At 39.0% G+C, this 19786-nt stretch overlaps 1 protein-coding gene and 1 long non-coding RNA gene across 2 annotated transcripts; both read right to left on the reverse strand.

Moving 5' to 3' along the window:
• Positions 1 to 1995: 1995 nt before the first annotated feature.
• On the reverse strand, positions 1996 to 8101 carry LOC144083365 (uncharacterized). Its single transcript, XR_013303536.1, has 3 exons — positions 7981 to 8101; positions 6872 to 7023; positions 1996 to 2105 (listed from the first exon to the last, which is right to left on the reverse strand). It is a non-coding gene; the product is annotated as an uncharacterized LOC144083365 (long non-coding RNA).
• Positions 8102 to 12367: 4266 nt separating this feature from the next.
• On the reverse strand, positions 12368 to 19276 carry fxyd6 (FXYD domain containing ion transport regulator 6). The gene is made up of 8 exons (XM_077611654.1): positions 19111 to 19276; positions 16167 to 16220; positions 15476 to 15499; positions 15359 to 15394; positions 15205 to 15279; positions 14261 to 14297; positions 14140 to 14189; positions 12368 to 14064 (listed from the first exon to the last, which is right to left on the reverse strand). Exons 2-8 carry the CDS (start codon positions 16213 to 16215, stop codon positions 14027 to 14029), a joined length of 309 nt encoding a protein of 102 aa, XP_077467780.1. The 5' UTR covers positions 16216 to 16220; positions 19111 to 19276; the 3' UTR covers positions 12368 to 14026.
• Between the last annotated feature and the right edge of the window lie 510 nt (positions 19277 to 19786).

Below are 19786 nucleotides of genomic sequence, written 5' to 3' on the forward strand. Positions count from 1 at the left end.
TAGTTCAAAATTTTTGATTAGGCATACATTCCAGAAATTTAAATCAAAAAATACATCTTTTTAAATTGTATGAATGAATTTAAATGGCTCAAGGGCAAACTATTTCATGTGACGATTACTACAATTTTTAAGTTAATATAACACGATTTTTCTTTTCTTCAGCGCAAACAGGAATCTTACTTAAAAAGATATGATGACCCTGTCGGAATTATTGTAGATGTGAATAAAATCACGTATAATGCGCTTCTGAAAAGAGGACTAGTAGTATTTGACTTTCAATGAATAAAAGACAAGAAGAAAACACCCTGGATTGGTGGCCAGCCAATCACAGGGCATGATGAGACAAACAACCAATCACTCATAGCTAGGGGCAATTTACAGTGTCCAATCAGCCTACCATGCATGTTTTTTGGGGGGGGGAAATGTGGGAGGAAACCGGAGTACCCGGAGAAAACCCACACAGGCCCGGGACAAATATGCAAACTCCACCGACCTCCCCCACTGTGATGCCGACACGTTAACCACTAAGCTGCCGGGCCGCCCGAAATGTGATTTTTTTTAAATGCAAAAAATAATAATAAATATAAAAATAAAAAAACCTGGCACAACCAAATCTGTTCGTGAAAAAGGGAAGCTGAGGTGAGCTGTGGCTTCTCTCACTCCCACTAAAGAGCCGCTTTAGTGTGGCAGTAGAAGCAACACACTCTGCCTCCACTTTTTTATTATATAACAGGTAGAACACACACACACACAAAATAACACGCACTGTCCGACAGACTCGCAAATTCAATTCACAGAGCGGGAAAACACCCCGCTTCCAGCCAGCGCAACAATTCTGAGCATCATAGTATCTCCGCTGACTCGGGGGCGAACACGTATACTGACTGTACATAGACACCCCCGAAAAATTCATTGATTTTCTGAAGTGCTGATCCTTACAAAGGTCGCGATGGGAGCTGGAGCTTATCCTAGATAGCTATGGACACCCTGAATTGGTGGCTAGCCAATCACAGTGCACGAGGAGACAGACAAGCATTCACACTCGAAATTAAAAGTCATAATGAAGATCAGTTTTAGGTACGGAAGTGTAAATGGTAAAAATATAAAATAAAACATACTAGTGGTAAATGATGACGAAATTCTGCTCGAGAAAGTTTCCAAATATTGCACTTCCAAAAAAGTGGCGGAAATGTTAGCTAAGTATATGTATAGTCATTCATTTTCTGAACCACTTATCCTCATAAGGCTCACGGGGGGTTCTGGAGCCTATCCCAGCTCGTGACCGGACGTTTCGTCGACGGGCATTTGGTCGACGGACACTTGGCCCCCGGACGTTTGGTCGAACGGACAGTTCGTCGAACGGACGTTTGGTCGACGGATTCGCCGCCGGACATTTCGTCGAACGGACAATTCATCGCCAGATTCGCTCGCTCTCAAAATTATAATCATGAGAGAGAGTGAGTTTGCAATTGCATTGACAATGTAAGAGCATTAATATCTAAATATCTAATATCAAAACTATCAATAAGTTGCGTATTATTGGCGTGTGTGTAGATGTTATTCGTCGCCGGATTCGCTCGCTCTCAAAATTATCAATAAATTGCGTATTATTGGCGTGTGTGTACATGTTATTCGTCGCCGGATTTGCTCGCTCCCGGATTCGCACCCTGAATTGGTGCCCATCCAATCACATACTTTGATTCCCAAAACTGCAAACACACGAAATCTGACTCCGAGCCCCCACCCAACCATCCTAAAGACTTAATCCGCCTAATCCGGCACCAAAAACAGCCTCATTGGACACCTATAGCGATGCCAAGGATCGGCACAAGTATACTTTAAGAAATCTTTCCGTTGGAGGCGAGCAGGAAGGCCCACACTTGCTCACAAGGCGCCATGTGTCAAACTCTCCCTTTCCTTCACTCACTCATGGACAACACATTTAAAAGCACCCGGCAGCCAAAGAGGACACGAACGGCCTGGCCTGGGAGAGGCGGCGGTGGCGGCAGGCTGGTCAAAAGGCTTGATATGAGCCGGGCCGACAGCACGGAGCAGGTTGCGCACTCTCCGTCAGACAGTGATCATCATAAGGCCTGACGTACGGCCTGGAAAAAAAAAGGCCAAGCGGCTCCTGTAAGTGTCACCGAGGAGTGCCGGGACGGACTCGCACCCAAAACAAATGACTCATCTCCATCAGCGGTGACATCGCCGGTCGCCTCCGGGAGGCGAGGGATGCACGTGGGAGAAGAAGCGGGGTGGGCGGGTTGGCGCAAGACGTCAGCGTGACGAGACGTGTTCGTGCCGGGGTGGGGAAGCTAGGGCTCGGGAGCCACATGTGGCTCTTTTTATGGGTGCCTATGGCTCTCTGTTAACCTTTGAGGTAAAATATGGAAACTGCTGAGACCTGAACGCACCAATAGGAGCGTCATGTCAACACTAAGGTTGATGGCACCTCTAATGCCTTTTTAATCATATTTATTATTATTATTTAGACCATGGGTGTCAGACTCGGGTTGGTTTGCGGGCCGCATTAATCTCAAATCGATTTCATGTGGGCCGGACCATTTTAGATATATATATATATTTTAAAAATGATAAATGGATTAAAAGAACTGGATTAAAAGCCCTGAATATTCTGTTTTTTATAGATCTAGAACAATGTTTATTTTAGCTTTTTAAAAATATATTTTTAGATATTACAAAATGATTTTTGAACTAAAAACACAAAAAATGGATTTAAAAATGACAATTATTGATTTAAAGGGGGAAAATCTGGAAATATAATATACATCAAGGGTGTCAGACTCGGGTTGGTTCGAGGGCTGCTTTAACCTCAACTTGATTTCACGTGGGCCGGACCATTTTAGATATAATATTTAGATTTTTTTTAAATAAATGGATTAAAAGAACTGGATTAAAAGTTCAGTTTTTTATAGATCTAAAACAATGATTATTTTAGCTTTTTTTTATATTTTTAGATTTTACAAAATGATTTTTGAACTAAAAACACAGAAAAAATGAATTAAAAAATGACAATTATTGATTTAAAAGGGGGGAAATCCGGAAATTTAATATACATCTATACTCTTCATTTTAATTTGATCCTAAAACAGAAAGTCAGCACTCATGATTTACTTTCCCGGGCCACACAAAATGATGCGGTGGGCCAGATTTGGCCCCCAGACAGCCACTTTGACACATGTGCATTAGACTCTCTATCCAAAAGGTTACCGACCCCTGCGCTAGGATGACATTAGCATTAGCGTGGCCCATCGACAAGGTCAGAATTGGGCCGAGCGCAAACTCCTGGCAAGGTCGCGCCATTATCGACGTTTCGAGGCTTGAAAATGAGGCAGCGTGCCACGTTAGAAACCTACTTAATTCTGCTTTGTTTCAAAAGGGAAGTAACGAGCTGCAAAAAAAATGCTTTTTTTCCCCCTCTCCGTCAATCGAGGCTCCGCATTGGGCGAACCCGAACGGCGGCACACTTTGCTGCAGTGCGTTAACGGGCGGGTGGCGAACGGCGAGGCTTTCGGCGATCACGCGTGATGCCGGCGGCGTACGCCGGAGCGTGTCATCCCGACGGGAGGATTCTTCGCAGATGCGGGGAAGGCGTGTTAATTCAGCTGGGGTGCAAAATGAGCGGAAATGGGGGTGGGGGGGGTTAGTTGTTGTTGTTTAAAAAATGAAAAGGAGGCGTGGCAGAGCTTTTGGAGCGGCGAGAAAGGAGTAAATTGGGGTGGGGGAGTGGAGGCAGGAAGCATGTGAATTGGCGACACGGTACAACAGCCACTCACGTGAGAGCACGCACACGCAAATATGCCAGGGCAATGCCATCTCTTCCAAGATGGCTGCCAGCGCGGAGGCGTTGCTGCGTGGGACTGAGCCGCCGCGCTCACCTCTCGCTGACATACAAACACACTTTCATACACCTTGTAAAAAACGACTGTGCAATTGCAGGTTAAAGTGCAAAATGGTTCCTGTTTTAGGCCTCTCAATACAAATGAATAGGACGTATATTGCTGTCATTGGTATGGATGTAAAAATGATAAATGCAAATAAGGGCTGGGTGATCTGGACAAAAAAATATCCCAATTTTTGTTTTAACCGTGTCCGAGTTTGAGTCTTTTCACAATTTTTAAAAATGTTTTTTTTTTGCTGTATTTGTATAATGAGGTTTACTATTGTATATTAGCATTAGGCTAAATCAAGGGTGTCAGACTCGGGTTGGTTCGCGGGCCGCTTTAACGTCAACTTGATTTCACGTGGGCCGGACCATTTTAGATATAATATATAGATTTTTTTAAATAAATGCATTAAAAGAACTGGATTAAAAGCCCTGAATATTCCGTTTTTTTATAGATCTAAAACAATGTTTATTATAGCTTTTCTTATTATATTTTTAGATTTTACAAAATGATTTTTGAACTAAAAACAGAAAAAATGGATTCAAAATGTACAATTATTGATTTTGAATATTCTGTTTTTATTGATCTAAAACAATATTTATTTTAGCTTTTTTTAAATATATTTTTAGATTTTACAAAATGAACTAAAAACACAGAGAAAATGATTAAAAAATGACAATTATTGATTTAAAAAGGGGGAAAATCTGGAAATTTAATATACATCTATAGTCTTCATTTTAATTTGATCCTAAAACAGAAAGTCGGCACTCATAATTTACTTTCCCGGGCCACACAAAATGATACTGTGGGCCAGATTTGGCCCCCGGGCCGCCACTTTGACACATGTGAGCTAGAAGGTGCTTGAAAAATCAAGTGTTTTTGTATTTGAATGCGCAATATTTTTTTGTTTCTTTGTTATATGTTTAGCTTTACAGGGAATCTCACCTGGAATGGAATAAACCACTTAATTAGAAGAATAGATGCTATGCCTTTTCATAGATTAAAAAGCTGATAATCAAAATAAATGAATTAAAAATTTGATCTTTAGTCTCAATCTAATCTCTGTTGAATCGGAGCTTTTTTATTTTGCATAACTGATACAGCGCTCATTTTGGAGCAAGTGTATTTTATTTAGATTTTTAATTTTTTTTAGCATTACCAAAACACTGCATAAGGGGTATTTTTATATGTATATATATATGTGTATACCTATTCTCATATATTAATGCAAACTCATGCAGGGCTGGTGTCGTTCACATTCAAAGTGATGCAAGTGAGTGACAGTAAACTGTCATTCAACATAGAAAAATATAAATATTGATTTGTGATGCGGATGGACACGGCCAACTGAACAACGGAAAAGAGACGGCAGGTGAAAATAGAAGACATGGTGGATGTGGGCCACTTTTCCCAGCCGCACTTTTCTGATCTTATCGCTTTCCCACGCTTTTATGGCCGACCTCATGCATACGCACAAACACGCAGTAAGAAACAGAATTGTTGTCAGCCATTGTTGAAGCTACATTTGATACATTTACCATTTATTTTACTAAAATAATAAAATCTATATAAGAACAATTATTGAGGGGGGGGAAAAAAGACAAGCCTTAATGTGCTACTACAGGCTGAAGGCCGTGACCCCTTACCATAACAAGTGCGGAAAACAGACCCTGATGTTTGATGGCTATAAATTACAGCTGCCCAGTTTGTTGATGGTCTGTTACAAAACTACTGGCAACAATAAGTCCATAATGGCAACAATAAGTCCATCATTTTTGATTAGCACTGCTACAGTTTAAAAAAAAATTTAAAAAGAAAAAATATATATAAATGTATGTGTATATATGTGTATATACATGTATATACGTGTATATATATGTATGTGTATGTCTATATATATATATATGTATATGTGTGTGTATATATATGTATGTATGTCTATGTGTATGTCTATATATATATATAAATATAAATGTGCATGTGTGTGTATACATATATATATATATATATATGTATGTATGTATGTCTATGTGTATGTCTATATATATATATGTGTATATATGTGTGTATGTATATATGTATATATGTGTGTATATATGTATATGTGTATATGTATATATACGTATATGTGTATGTCTATATATATGTGTATATATGTGTGTATGTATACATGTATATGTGTGTATATGTATATATACGTATATGTGTATATACAAGTATATGTGTGTATATGTTTGTGAATATTTGTGTATATATATATATATATATATGTATGTGTGTGTATATATATATATATATATATATATATATATATATATATATATATATATATGTATGTGTGTGTATATATATATATATATATACACACACACACATACACATATATACATACACATGTACATATATATTTACACACATATATACACATACACTATGTACACTATATACACTATGTATATCGGGCTTCATTGCCTACACATCTGTAGATCTACCAAATTTCATTGGGAGTGGTTAGCACGTTGGCCTCACAGTTCTGGGGTCATGGGTTCAATCCCTTGGGTTTTCTCCGGGTACTCCAGTTTTCTCCCACATTCCAAAAACATGCATGCTAAGGTAATTGGGTCCTTCTCCAACCGCTTGTACAACATATTGCTTATTTCTTTTAAAAATGAATTGCATTAATCCTCTGAATGAACACTTGTATTGCGTTTCTTATCTCAAGAGCAAAAAAAAAGCGCTTCCTTTTTGGCTCGGGGGGGCTTTAAAAGCAGCGTCACATGCTCCCACCTGTTGTTTGCTTCCCTCACTCACTCTGACGCCGTTTGTATGTGCTGTCAGCACCGGCTGCTCGTCTAAACGGCTCTGGGAAGGCCCAGCGTTCGGCGCTCTCACACCCGGCCGCCGCTACAGCGTGTGTTTACGGAGCGATGTTATCAGGACTTAAAATGGCTTCTCGCGCTTACCTCAACTGGCCGATCGGCCATCTGATGAAGCCTCGGGCAGCCAACTGGGAAAACCAGATTGGAATTTTCTCCCCGTCCACTCCTTTGGTCTCATTCATTGAATCATTCCACGTAAGAAAGTGGCAAGATGCGTCCACAAGGGGGTGGCATACCTGAAATGGTCAATCCCGTGGAAAGAAGGATTTAGCCAGGAAACGTTTGATTTGTAAAAGTCAACTATTAGACAAAGATAATAACGTTTGAAAACTTGCTGACGTTTAAGTACCGTACGGGGATTCTCCGTTTACGGTGTGCCGAAAAATGACATTTTGAGGTGATGACGAGGAATAAAGCACTTTTTACTGCTGAGCTAACTTTTTCATTTTAAACGAAAGTGCTTTACATATATTGACTTTAATCATTTTGAGGTTATGAACGTCACATTGAGAAATCAGTTATGTAAAAACAAGAAGGCAAACTCGCGTTTTAGTTTTACAATTGTTTTCTTAAATTGCATCGATGTCATTTATTTTTTTAACTATATTGTCAATTTTTCTTCAAAATAAATTAACTTATTGATTCATTTATAATGGATGATACGCATAGATCATATCATCGGTCACGTTTCGTTTTAAGGCCGATAAATTAATTGCGGATTGGTTTCTTGTTTTGAGGGAATGCACGCCCTTTGGGGGTGCTTTGCATGTCCCTGGTCTGATTTAGGGAACCGGCGGTCGTAGTTCATTTGAAATTGTCCAGTTCTGACACTATTTTGCTGATTATTGATTTGTCTGTTTGTTTGTTTTTTGTTGTTATTTGCGCACTTGTTGATGAAGCATTAAATCTCATTATATAACGACAATAAAAGCATTCGATTCAATTGAAATCGAGGTTGCGTCCCAAGACGTCACAATATATCATTTTCTATGTCTTATGAAGTCATCTATAAAATATTTAAAAGTTACTTACTTCTGATTGTCACTCAAACTCACTAATTAATGTCTGAGGCCACATTAAACACAAATTTAAGTCCCAGATGGCATGGAAAAGCAATCCTCTCAGGATCATTTTGAAAAAGACATTCAGTGGTTACATATTCCATTCAAAACTGATCAAAACTGGAAACAAACCTTGCATCTGGTCACCTTAAACTTGATATTTTGTCAACCCCCTCAGGTAGATTTGCATCGAGGGTAAAAAGTGGCGTGAAAAGAAAGAACGATGGGATTTGTTTTCCGCGTTGGCTTGAATACAAACAAATTCAATCTAAACAGGATTAAAATGAACACCTGTTATGACCAACATCATTTCCGCTCGTTTCCACGCTTGCGTTAGCGCACCCTCTAGTGGCCATTATGGTTACTACAAATACCAGACATTAAGTTAAAACTGAAATGACACATTTTATGATCTGAACACTTTTAAATGTTCATCATGATTATTTCCGTTTTTTTGAGGAGGGGCAACTTCACTATAATAACATTTCTCAGACAATTCCATACATAAATTGTGTGATAAAATGATGATTCAACTGTTTCATTCAAATTTTGATTTACATTGTATTGTTTTGATATGATTCAGATATTTAAAAAAAAATACCAACAAGGTTACATGTTTCTTTTATTGAAAAAGATTGGATGGGATATCAATCATGCCATCCATCATCTTGTCACCTCAGCTGCCATCGTTTCGTGATTGCTATCAACATTGAACAGAGACAATATGTCATATTACACATTTTTAGTTGAATTTAAACTGCATTTTTTCATATTCAGATCAGCAAAAAAATGCTGTTATCACAATTTAATCCAGCAAAATTCAAATCCTACGAAAGAACGACCACTTACCTTTTTCTGACAGCGACTAAATTTGCCGCCTGTAAGGATTAAAAAAAGAGTCATAATTAAAAATTGGAAGCGGGGGCAACATTCCAAAATTATATTTACCCAATATTATGTGTATTACATAAAAAAAGTATAAGGGTAACAGGAGGAGTTCATTATATTACATAATAAAATGATAGTTTCCACATTATAAAGCATTTCACATTGATATCAACATCTGGAATTAAAGCAATTTGGCAAGTTAACAAATCATAACGTGATTTCATAATTTCAATCTGCTATTATAACGTGATCAAGTTAGAGAATAATAAACAGTACGAATAACACTTATAAAAGGCTAAACTTCAGATGTTGGTTCAAATCTGGAATAACATCCCATAGAGATACTAACAACAACTACATTTAGATATCATTTTAATGATGAATTTAGCAAGAATTTCCTTTTGTCAGGTCAAAAAAGTCTTTTTGAGGTGGAGAAATGGCAATTCTGGCTTAGCACTTGATAACTTACCGAACAGCAAAAGAAAGGAAAGAAAGACGAGGACTCCGGTAAGACTCAGGCCGACGATGCGCAGTGTATGGTAATCTGAAGATACACGTTAGAGTGTCACAAAATGAACAATATTTTCAGCAGTGGTGTGCCGTCAGGGCCTTCAAGGCCTACTCTGCTGGCCTAAGAAATATCTGAATCATATATTATATTTTGTCCATTTGTTAAAAAATTCCAAATTGTCTGTTAGCTTCCTTTTTGGTGAGTAAAATATGGCCATATTCCTAAATAATATTTCAATTGTATGAGGTTATTATTGATTATTTTTTATGTGTCGCAGCTGTAGCTGCAGTAGAGGTTTAATAGCCATAAAATAGTTTTTGAGGGTTGGATTGATTCCGATAGCTGAAGGCGTCACTAGGAAATTCCCGGACCGCCACTGATTTTCATTGATGACAATTGGAATTGTTCTCAAAACACTACATGAAAAAATGTCCATTTTACATCTTGCAGTACATCAAAAAAAGTCATTTTGCAAGGAAGCACTGTTAAAAACTCAATGGAATCTCACCACAAAACTGCAAAAATCATGTCATGTTGTTGAAGTCAACTTACCGTAATTAAAGTCGGCATCGAGGTCAATTAGGTCACCTGAAGAAGTACATTCAACAGACAGCAGTGAGATTCACAAACATCTACTTATTCAACAAACACCCCTGAAATCAAAATTATACCGAAATATAATGATTGGATCATTAAATATACCGTATTTTCCGGACTATAAGTCACACTTTTTTTCTTAGTCTAACCAGGTTCCCAAATTGGAGGACATTCTGGATTTATCAAGCTTAAAAAACACTAAATAATTGTTCTATTGTGATAATATAACAAGGTTTCACGAGGTTGAGTTGAATTTTATGCAAAATATGAATATTAGAAGCAAGGAAAACTGTCATGTCAAATCCAGCACATTTTTTTCTCATGATAAAAAGTTTTTGGTATACGTCTTGCATGCATGTTCCGCTAATAATGAGCCGTCATTAAAACATTATGTCAATTTTAGAGACCACAATTTTTAAAAAAAGCACCTCTCCAAAAAGATTAATTTTTTAAAATAGTTTTATTCCACAAATAGGTGTTTTGCAATTGTGGAATGACGGTAAATTAAAATAATAAATGAGAAATGTCTCATCTCATCTCATTTTGTTATCCGCTTTAACCTCACTAGGGTGGTGGGGGGTGCTGGAGCCTATCCCAGCTGACTTCGGCCTTGAGGCAGGAGACACCCTGAATTGGTGGACAGCCAATCGCAGGGCACAAGAAGACAAACAACCATTCACTCGTAGCTAGGGGCAATTTAGAGTGTCCAATCCGCCTACCATGCCATGTCTTTGGAATGTGGGAGGAAAACCGGAGTACCCGGAGAAAACCCACACATGCCCGGGGAGAACATGCAAACTCCACACAGGTGGACCGACCTGGATTTGAACCCAGATACACCGCTGTCAGGCCCAAATGAGAAATGAACATATGAAAAATTATAAATAAAGTAGCAAAAATATCCTTAAAAAAGTCGGAAACCGATTTTTAGATGAAATCAATCATCTGAAAATGATTCTATTCGCTAAATTCTATTCTCTAAGTCACTCCCTTTTTTCCCTGAGTCACCACGGCGCCACCTACCTTGAGAAGACGACATATTTCCTGGCGCGTTTTGGCGTGGAGTGGACCGAACTGCCAAGACAAACAACGCAATGAGCCACAAAGACCGTGGGCTAACTGAATCGTATCACATGAGGTCATGTTTGTTATGACAGATGATTATGCGTAAATGATGTAGTCGTCCTTTGAAACCCGTCTTGGCCTAAAGAAAATAAAGCCTCACCTTAGGAGGCGCTTTTTAAAGTCCAAACCACCGTTGAACCTTGTCAGATCGACCTTGCTTGAGATTTTTTTTTTTCATTGACTCCGTTGATCAAAAGATTGACTTTCAAACCGGGGGAGTTTTCTCTTCCAAGTTATTGGACGCTGTTATTCATTAATGTTTCACAGCGAGAATGTTCGATAACCTTGCACGGATCAACGACTACGGAGACAAGGTCAAGTGTTTGTAGGGATATCCGTCCAAAAGGAAAGTAATACTTCAATAATTTCTTTTTAAAGATGGACACAATGGGTTTTTTCCGTTCCGGAGTTTATATAATATAACAATAATGATCAATAACTTCATAGCATAGCAGATTTCTACCTGCAAAAATGATCATTGTGGGGCGGACATTTTGGCTCAAATACACGAGCATGCTTTTACTTTCTATTTCTTAACTTCTTTTCTAAATCTTAACTTAGTAGACATTTGAGAAAGCAAATCATATCTCACCTGTGCTGCGTCTTTCGTCCGGCTTCGGCCTGGTGTGCACGTTTGTGCGCGCGCGCCGGTGGCAAAATCGTCTTAGTATTTTCCACGCCTACGGCCGCTCAAGTTATGTATTAATCAAACCATAAGGTTTGAACTCTGAAACCAATAAAGCGCTACTTGAGCCTAACCTTTGGAATGAGGAAACATTTAACAAATTTACTACAAGTTCAGAACTGTAGATGTACGATTACAATTACTTTTAAACCAGATAGAACGAGCGGACGTTACTTTTTTGCACGGCAACACACCCGTAACATAACATAAATACATTTTAAATAACTTGGATTACGAGGCAGACACGCTCAGAAATAAGTTTAATCGAACCTAACACTAAACTTAATTGTAATTTTGTTTTAAACTTTCATACCTTTCTTCTCCCGGGTTGGCTCTATTGGCCCCGCCTCCACCCTGACTTTCAGATGCAACCTATCGAGGGTTGTTTGCTTTTGAATTCCCTTCAAAATATTCTGAAAATTAAGCACACAAATGTCCTCACAATATAGGATAACGCACGACCACTTGCCAATGAGAAGTAGTATATACTCCTCTCGTATTAGCAATCGCTCCGCCATTCGCACTGACTAACGGGGAAAAAAAACACGGAAAAAAATGCAACGCTCCGCCCAGTGCTCGTATCTCAAATTGCTCGTATGTCAGGGCAATCGTACGTATAGATAGTGCAAAGTTGTCTCCTAGAGAAGTAGATCTTTGAGTAAAAACAATTGAGCACCCCTGCTGTCGACCACAATACTTGTTGACCACAGGGAGGCATCTTCAGACAGATTTATTGGGATCGTATGCCAAAAAGCGCGACATGTTGCGACACAACAAGGCCTCATGCGGCGATTGGACAAAAGCTTTTGTCTCTTGAAAACAGATCGTCGCGCTGGACGCACGACTGTTTTGCTTCTGTGACTTTCCACGGTCGTTGACGTGTCTTATTACACAAGTAGAAAATAAATATCAGGTCCACCGGTGGAGGTGTGATAAGGATTTTTTTCTCAGGGAGGGTCGGCAGTGAGACAGCTCACACATGGGTTGGCAAAGATACACACTTTGATACATATAACTATCATTGGCTGTTGGTAAGCTATAGGCTATACTTAAGTACTCCATATATTTATATAGTACAGTAAACATTCTTGAGGACAATCGACAACGTAAAAAAAACACAGTGATTTAGCGACACCCAACACTTAAAGTTTACCGATGTTTGTAAATCGTTATGAACGTGACGAGAACAGTTCTGCGACAATGTGGTCGTGGAGTTGTCGGAACGTGCAACCGCTAACGGTAATTCAAGCGGGCTCAATTTTAGACGAGTTTGGTTGCTAGTTGCCAAGTTCGCAGCAAACGAGACAAGTGGGAGGAGCTTATAAGCCTTGGGGGAAGCCTCGTTTTCCTTCGGTAGCGTTAAAATCGAGCCAATCTTGTCAAATTTGAATGATTCAAATAGTAAATTGGCAAAATACGGCTTCCAAATTGTGAAAATATGTCAATCCTTTGTGTTAACATGGCTGTTTTACCGTCAACTGTTGGACATTAAATCAGTTTGATGATATCTAGGTTGTCTTGTTGGACTTGAAAACCCATTCGAAGGTGGTCGAGGTGACCTCCAATGCAAACCAAGGCCTTTCAAGTTCTTCCGTTGCATTCACGGCCGCCCAAATTCCGAAAACCGATAAATCAGCACCAAGGTCTTCCATACCGTGACCGGACGTTTGGTCGCCGGACGAATATAATTTTGAGAACGAGTTTCAACAGTAGATATTTAGATATTAAACTCTCACTCTCATGAATATAATTTTGAGAGCTGGATTCATCAGTAAACTCTCTGTCATGTTGTTAAACGTCCAGCGACCAAACGTCCGAGCGGCCAAACGTCCGGGCGACCAAACGTCCGGTCGACCAAACGTCCGGGGCGACCAAACGTCCGGGTCGACCAAACGTCCGGGGCGGCCAAACGTCCGGGCGACCAAACGTCCGGGCGACCAAACGTCCGGGCGACCAAACGTCCGGGCGACCAAACATCCGGGCGACCAAACGTCCAGGGGACCAAACGTCCGGGTACCCTTCCATACGGACTGATATCAATGGATCGTAAAGTGCTACTTCCAAACGGGGCCACGCCATAAAGACATTTCCTAACTTTCCAAGACCCATCTCGAGTCAAAAGTGCTACCGGCTGAGAGACAGGACAAAATTACATCAGAATTCGGGTGAGACATCGACACGAAGGCACGAGAAGAGACGAGAGCACCCAGGACGGCTACGGTCACGACGAAGCGCATTTTTCTTACTTTTTTGTTTTTGTTTTTTTTCTTACCCTTACTTTCACCACTTGTTACATAATTACAGCTACGATGCGGTGGATTCATGAAAAATAAAAGTAGAAGGCAGTGTAAGCTGACAGCGGAGGAGATGTCTCAGTTTTCGGCTGGAGTCTCTTTGGCGGCGGCTGCGGCTAAAATTTAAATAAAATAAAAAAAGAGAGTTTAATACCCAAAAGCGAAGGTTCCTTACGTGAATGAGTGCCCACCCTTTGAGACGATAAGGTTTTCCTCCTGCGCCTCTTCGTCTCCGGGGGGCCTGTAAAGAAGGTTGCCATGGTAACCGCCGTGTCAAGCATGGGGAGGGCGGGGTGAGGGGAGGCGATATACCTGGCTTTCTGGTTAATGCTGCAGCGGCATCGTCGACCTTGAAGCACGTTAAAAAAGCTCATTAATGCCGTTGACGAGGATCGATTTAAGATTTCGGTTAAATGTGACACACACACAAAATATAAAATATTATGCAGTAGTATGATGATGCACTTGTGTTGGCTAAAAAGGTTAGCATCATTTTTAGTGAGAGGCTTTTAAACTAGAATGTGATGACTTTAACTCCTTGCCGATGGATGAATGATTTTTCCCTAATTTTGGCATATTTTGCTTTATACAAGAAAAATAAAATGAAAATAAATACGTTTCCTACGTCTCGTCCAGTTTGTTCGATAGCTGTCAGCTCACCCAGTCAAAATGGATTGGACATGAATTGTCTTCGATGGCAGTGAATGAGTGAATGTAGCAAATTGCATTTACAAACAAACCTATAAATATATATAAAAATCATTCATTTTTCCATTATGCTTATCCTCACAAGGATTGTGGGGGTGCCTAAGCTTACACAATGCCATTGCGTGTTTACTAAGAACAAATATTAGTAGGCTACACTATTTATGGTAATTAAAAATTACAAGATTAAACTAGATAACTCATATCTAGATAAAATAATACACACACACACACACACACACACACACACACACACAAATACACTATATCCTAAAATACCTGGTAAACATCACATTCTGGGTCACAGAATATTACCATACATTTATACACAAATAAAATGTTTATAAAATAAATACACTTTAGTGATAGGCCCCAATATCAATGAAGAAATTTCCCGAATATGGGATGAAATAAAGTGCTAATATAATATAATATAATGTAATCTAAAGCTTGTTTTATTGGCATTTTCCCCCAAAGAATTAAATGAGTGTCCTATCAACCTTATAAGGAAAAAGCAATCATATTTAGGAGTACACTTTTTTTTTACTTACTGAGGATGAGTAGAATTCCTAAAGTGAAGAGCACCACCGCTAAAGCCAGTCCGCAGATCCTCAGGCTTTCGTAGTCTAGTTGAAAATAAAGATAAAGATTTTGTCAGTCTTTATGCAGTCTGATGCAACGGGCCACGGATGTAAATTGACTCACCGTAGACAAAGGGGTTTTCATCTTTCTCAGGTTCATCTGCAAAGACACATACAGTTTGCAATGGCGACATTTTGATCCATTTTAAAGCGCGACCTGATGTTTGGTGGGCGCACTCACCCTGAACATCCACGTCTGCTACAGCTGACAGTTATCCAGATACCGAAGGAGGGAAGAAAAAAAACACGCACACAAAAAAATGTAGTTTTTCAACATTGTAGTGAAGTATTTCTGCATATTAGATGTATCATTTCAGAATTTTACTTCAGTCTTAGCACTATAAATTTTAGCTCTACCAACCACTTCTATTTTATTTTACCTCACTTCAATTTTAATGTAGTATATAAATCTTTTTTTATGACTACATATTTTTGTGTGCACTCTATGAAGCGCTGAATCTCATTTTACTTGTATAATAGCAAAAAAGGCATCCAATTCAACATAAATGTTTCAGTTTCATGTGTCAAAAATTGTGAGAAACCGTTCATATGTAGTATAATTTTTAATAGGTAACTCCGGAGCCATGTGTGAATAAAAAAAATAGATTTTACCAAGGTTGTGCAACAAATTATACCGAGTTTCCACAAAGTTGCTAATTTTGGCTCATCTGCATCTCATAAAACGTTCATTTAAAATACTGAATTCTATTCACAAACCGTTTTCTATTTACCAAACCCCCAAAATATTTAAAGCCTCCATTTGAACCTATTCAACACAAATGAACATGTCATTAAAAAGGTATAAATTCATCTCATTAAGACTTTAATCAACCAATTAAGAGCATGTGCATGACGAGGAAAGGCTTGCTTACCAGCCACCAACACAAGGAGCGAGGACAGGAAGACAGAAGTAGTTTCCATGGCAACTGTTAATAAAGACCCCCCATGACAAAAAGATAAGCGTGAGGAGAACAAAAATGACCGGAAAATGCATTAATTCCTAAAATTCCACCTATGAAATATGAATTCAATGCAAATGGCTTTGTTAGAAAAGGCTGAAAATGCAGTGCAGCTTTTATTTGTTAACCAAATCACTCATTCAATCGAAAAAAGAGCTTCATTTTGTAAGTAAAAATGGACAGAAGTCCATGCAAAACCAGATCACACTCTCTGTTGGAGTGATTTTGATCGATTTTTATCGATTTGCCCGTCTGCTTGTGTATTATAGATGAAGCTCGCAGGAAGGAATTCCCTCTAATGGTTCATCACAGTTGACGGACGGAATGCGTTTGGGAAAGCAGCCATCCGGAGAACATTTGAGAGGGTCGAGCGCGCTCCAAATTCAGCACCTTTATTCATTTTCTGAACCGCTTTTCCTCACGAGGGTCGGCGGTGGTCAACCAATCGCAGGACACAAGGAGACAAAGGACAGCTAATCATAGTGAGGGGCAATTTAGCAAACAAGTAACGCAGTAGAGCTCGTGTGAGTTGCTTTTAATGCTATGTAATTTAGTTTTCAACCAGATAGCCTAGCATGCATGTTTTTGGGATGTGGGAGAAAACCAGGAGTACCCGGAGAAAAGCCGTGCTGGTGGAACACTAGAAATTACCCCTAGATGTGAAAATAAAAATGAATTGATCATTTGTGTTTTGAGTTTTACAGCTTATAGGTCAGTAAATTATGGGTAGAAAAAAAATGCATGAAAATGATTTGCATTAGCGTAGAGGTAGCGAACACGTGGCTCTCGAGCCACATCTGGCTCCCGGACAAAAATGAATGTGGCTCTTTGCTTTTTATTGTATTTTGTATATACTGTGCTCTTTGTTTCATGTTTCTTTTATTTCTATTCACTCTCAAAACACTCAAATTCATCAGTGCCCATTAAAAAATAAATATTTAAAAAATGATTTGGAACATGGGATTTTTTTTATGCTGCTTCTGATGTAACGTATTTAAATTTTTAGCTATTTGTGTCTAATTTGTTCGACACACTGCATTAGTATCATTTTTTATATCAAACCAGTGTGTCTTCTTTTGGTATCAACTATTGTATGCCAAGTTTCATATAGCCACAATATTAAAAAAATACTTTTCTAGTCTCCGCCTCCCCACAGATGGTTAACATGACCTTGACCTATTTTGGCGCAGGCTTGCAAGACAAACGGTTCGCTACTCAAAGTCGCGACGAGGCTCGATTCCTTTTATGGAGCTCGAGCTGCCCTCTCTCAGGCTACATTTACGTCTGTCCACCTAACAAGATGTTTGTCCTTTCTTAATTCAGTTAGGGACATTTTAGTGCCATCAGTCATCCGAGGAAGGAACATTCCTGCCCAGGAAGGCTGCCTAAGAAATAACCATAATCGATCTATTCTTAATTAAATTGCAGTTGATGTTGATGTCACTGTTTACTTTTCTTAAAGAAAATTATAAATATACATCATTTGATATTGTGTATATTGTAACAGCTCTCCATTTATTCGGATTTTTCATTTTTAAATATTAACATGACAATAAAATATTTATTTTCGAATACATGACAAACAACAAAAGGCTGCAATAACATTTTTCTTTGCTTTTTACAAATGTATGCACAATTTAAACTTTGTTATAAACATTTCCTTTTCAGTCTGGCTTGCACAAGATTTGGATTTTTGAATATTTTTAATTAGTCGTGCCAATTTCCAAATAAAAGACAGGTCGCAAAAGTTGTATTTACCTTTCGGGTGTTGTTTGAAATTTTATATCTTTAAGTTTTTTCATATCCTGAGACAAAAATCCCATTCGTAACCTGAATATTGCGCATGTAGAGACATTTGTAAGTAGAGGTATCACCGTTTCATAGCTTTTTGGGGCTTAGTGCAGCAAAACCAACTGCTAATTAGTACCGTATATTGGGAAAATATTAACACTAGATTATAGTTCTGCTCATCATCTTGTTTTTATACTCTCCTCACCTACCAACTCCCTCAAACTGGGACCCCAAGACCCCAGGGTCTTTTCACAACGAGCCCTTTTCCCTCTTAAGAGATTTTGTATTTCCACTTTGTTTTTTGTATATAAGTTAAGAAACCTCCTTTGCAACTGTGTCCGTGGCTTTACTGATTGAACCCAATAGAAATTATGGACGTGCAACACCTGCAAATTGTCATAAATATGAAGCAAAAACATGGGGGAACCCCAAATCAATGAAAACAAATCTTTCTTTGATTAAGATGACGACACTGCCTTTCTAAATGAGAGCCATGACGTCACCATTAAGGCACCCAAAGTAGGTCATTTGAACAGGTCAGACGGACGCGGCGTGACGTCACCGTGGCAACCACCAGCACCGTCCTGCTTGCCCATTTTTTAATCACCATGGCAACTGAGTCCGGTCGCAAAGTGGAAGAAGACCGGTGGGGTCCACTCGCGAACGCCGAGGGGCGTGTCGTCGTCTCACAAACAGATTAAATATCGATTTAAAATAATAATTAAAATGCGAGATCGCAACAAAAAGAAAAGACTGCGCAAACTCTACCGCGAGCGTCCAACCGACACGTACGTGCCTTCAACCTGTGGCTCGCCCGACGACGTCCATTACCCGATCACGCCACCTAACCTGAATCTCCAAGCGTCACGACATGCAAACATATTGCTCAATATTCGTCATAATCATCTTCATTTCCCACGTTAAAGTGACACGTGAATGCATCCATCATCCTTAATTGTGCATCAGGATGAAAAATATTGACTCATAAAACAATGTCATGTAAACGAGCAAAACGCCCTCCATGTTCATTGCATAAAAATAACCATGTTAACGGCGAGGAACTTACCTTTTATTTATTAGGGAAGGTCAACAAATGGTCTCCTCCACCCACTGAAATCACTCAGCTCCTGTCCGGTGTTCTTCACATGGGTGTGTGAGGGCGCTGGAGCCGAACAAGAACAACTAGGAGGAGGAAGAGGAGGAGGAGGAGGAGGAAGGATGGAGGGATGGAAAGATGGAGGGGTGGACAATATGAGCTCCTGGAATGACTGCTTGAGTGTTTTCATTTCTCCTCCCACTCTATCCCAAGGTTAAGAGAGATTTATTATATTTTCAACAGCAACACATTTTTTTCCTTCATAGATTTATTCATATTTGGACAATGCATTGATTTGCTCATAAAATTTAAATAAAATATAGAAGTTATAAATAGAATAATAACACTCACAATGTGCATATGGCAGTGAATGTGCCCTTTAAATATGTGGAAAATGTGCCCCATAAAAGTGGCCATTGTATACATTTTTTTTAATTTTTTTTATGATAAGTGAAACTTCCTAGTGGAAGAATATTTTTTTTTCTTCTGGTAAATAACAGATTTACAAAAAAATGGTGATAATTGCAGCTTCAAATGCAAATAAATTCTTGTACGTTGCCAGGTTGAACGAAGAAAGTACTTTCCAGTTTTCATTGGAAGTGATTGATTACTATCAATTTTTTATCAATCACTGTCAGTGGATGAG

Source organism: Stigmatopora argus, chromosome 10 (genome assembly GCF_051989625.1).
Source record: "Stigmatopora argus isolate UIUO_Sarg chromosome 10, RoL_Sarg_1.0, whole genome shotgun sequence".
NCBI classification, from domain to species: Eukaryota; Metazoa; Chordata; class Actinopteri; order Syngnathiformes; family Syngnathidae; genus Stigmatopora; species Stigmatopora argus.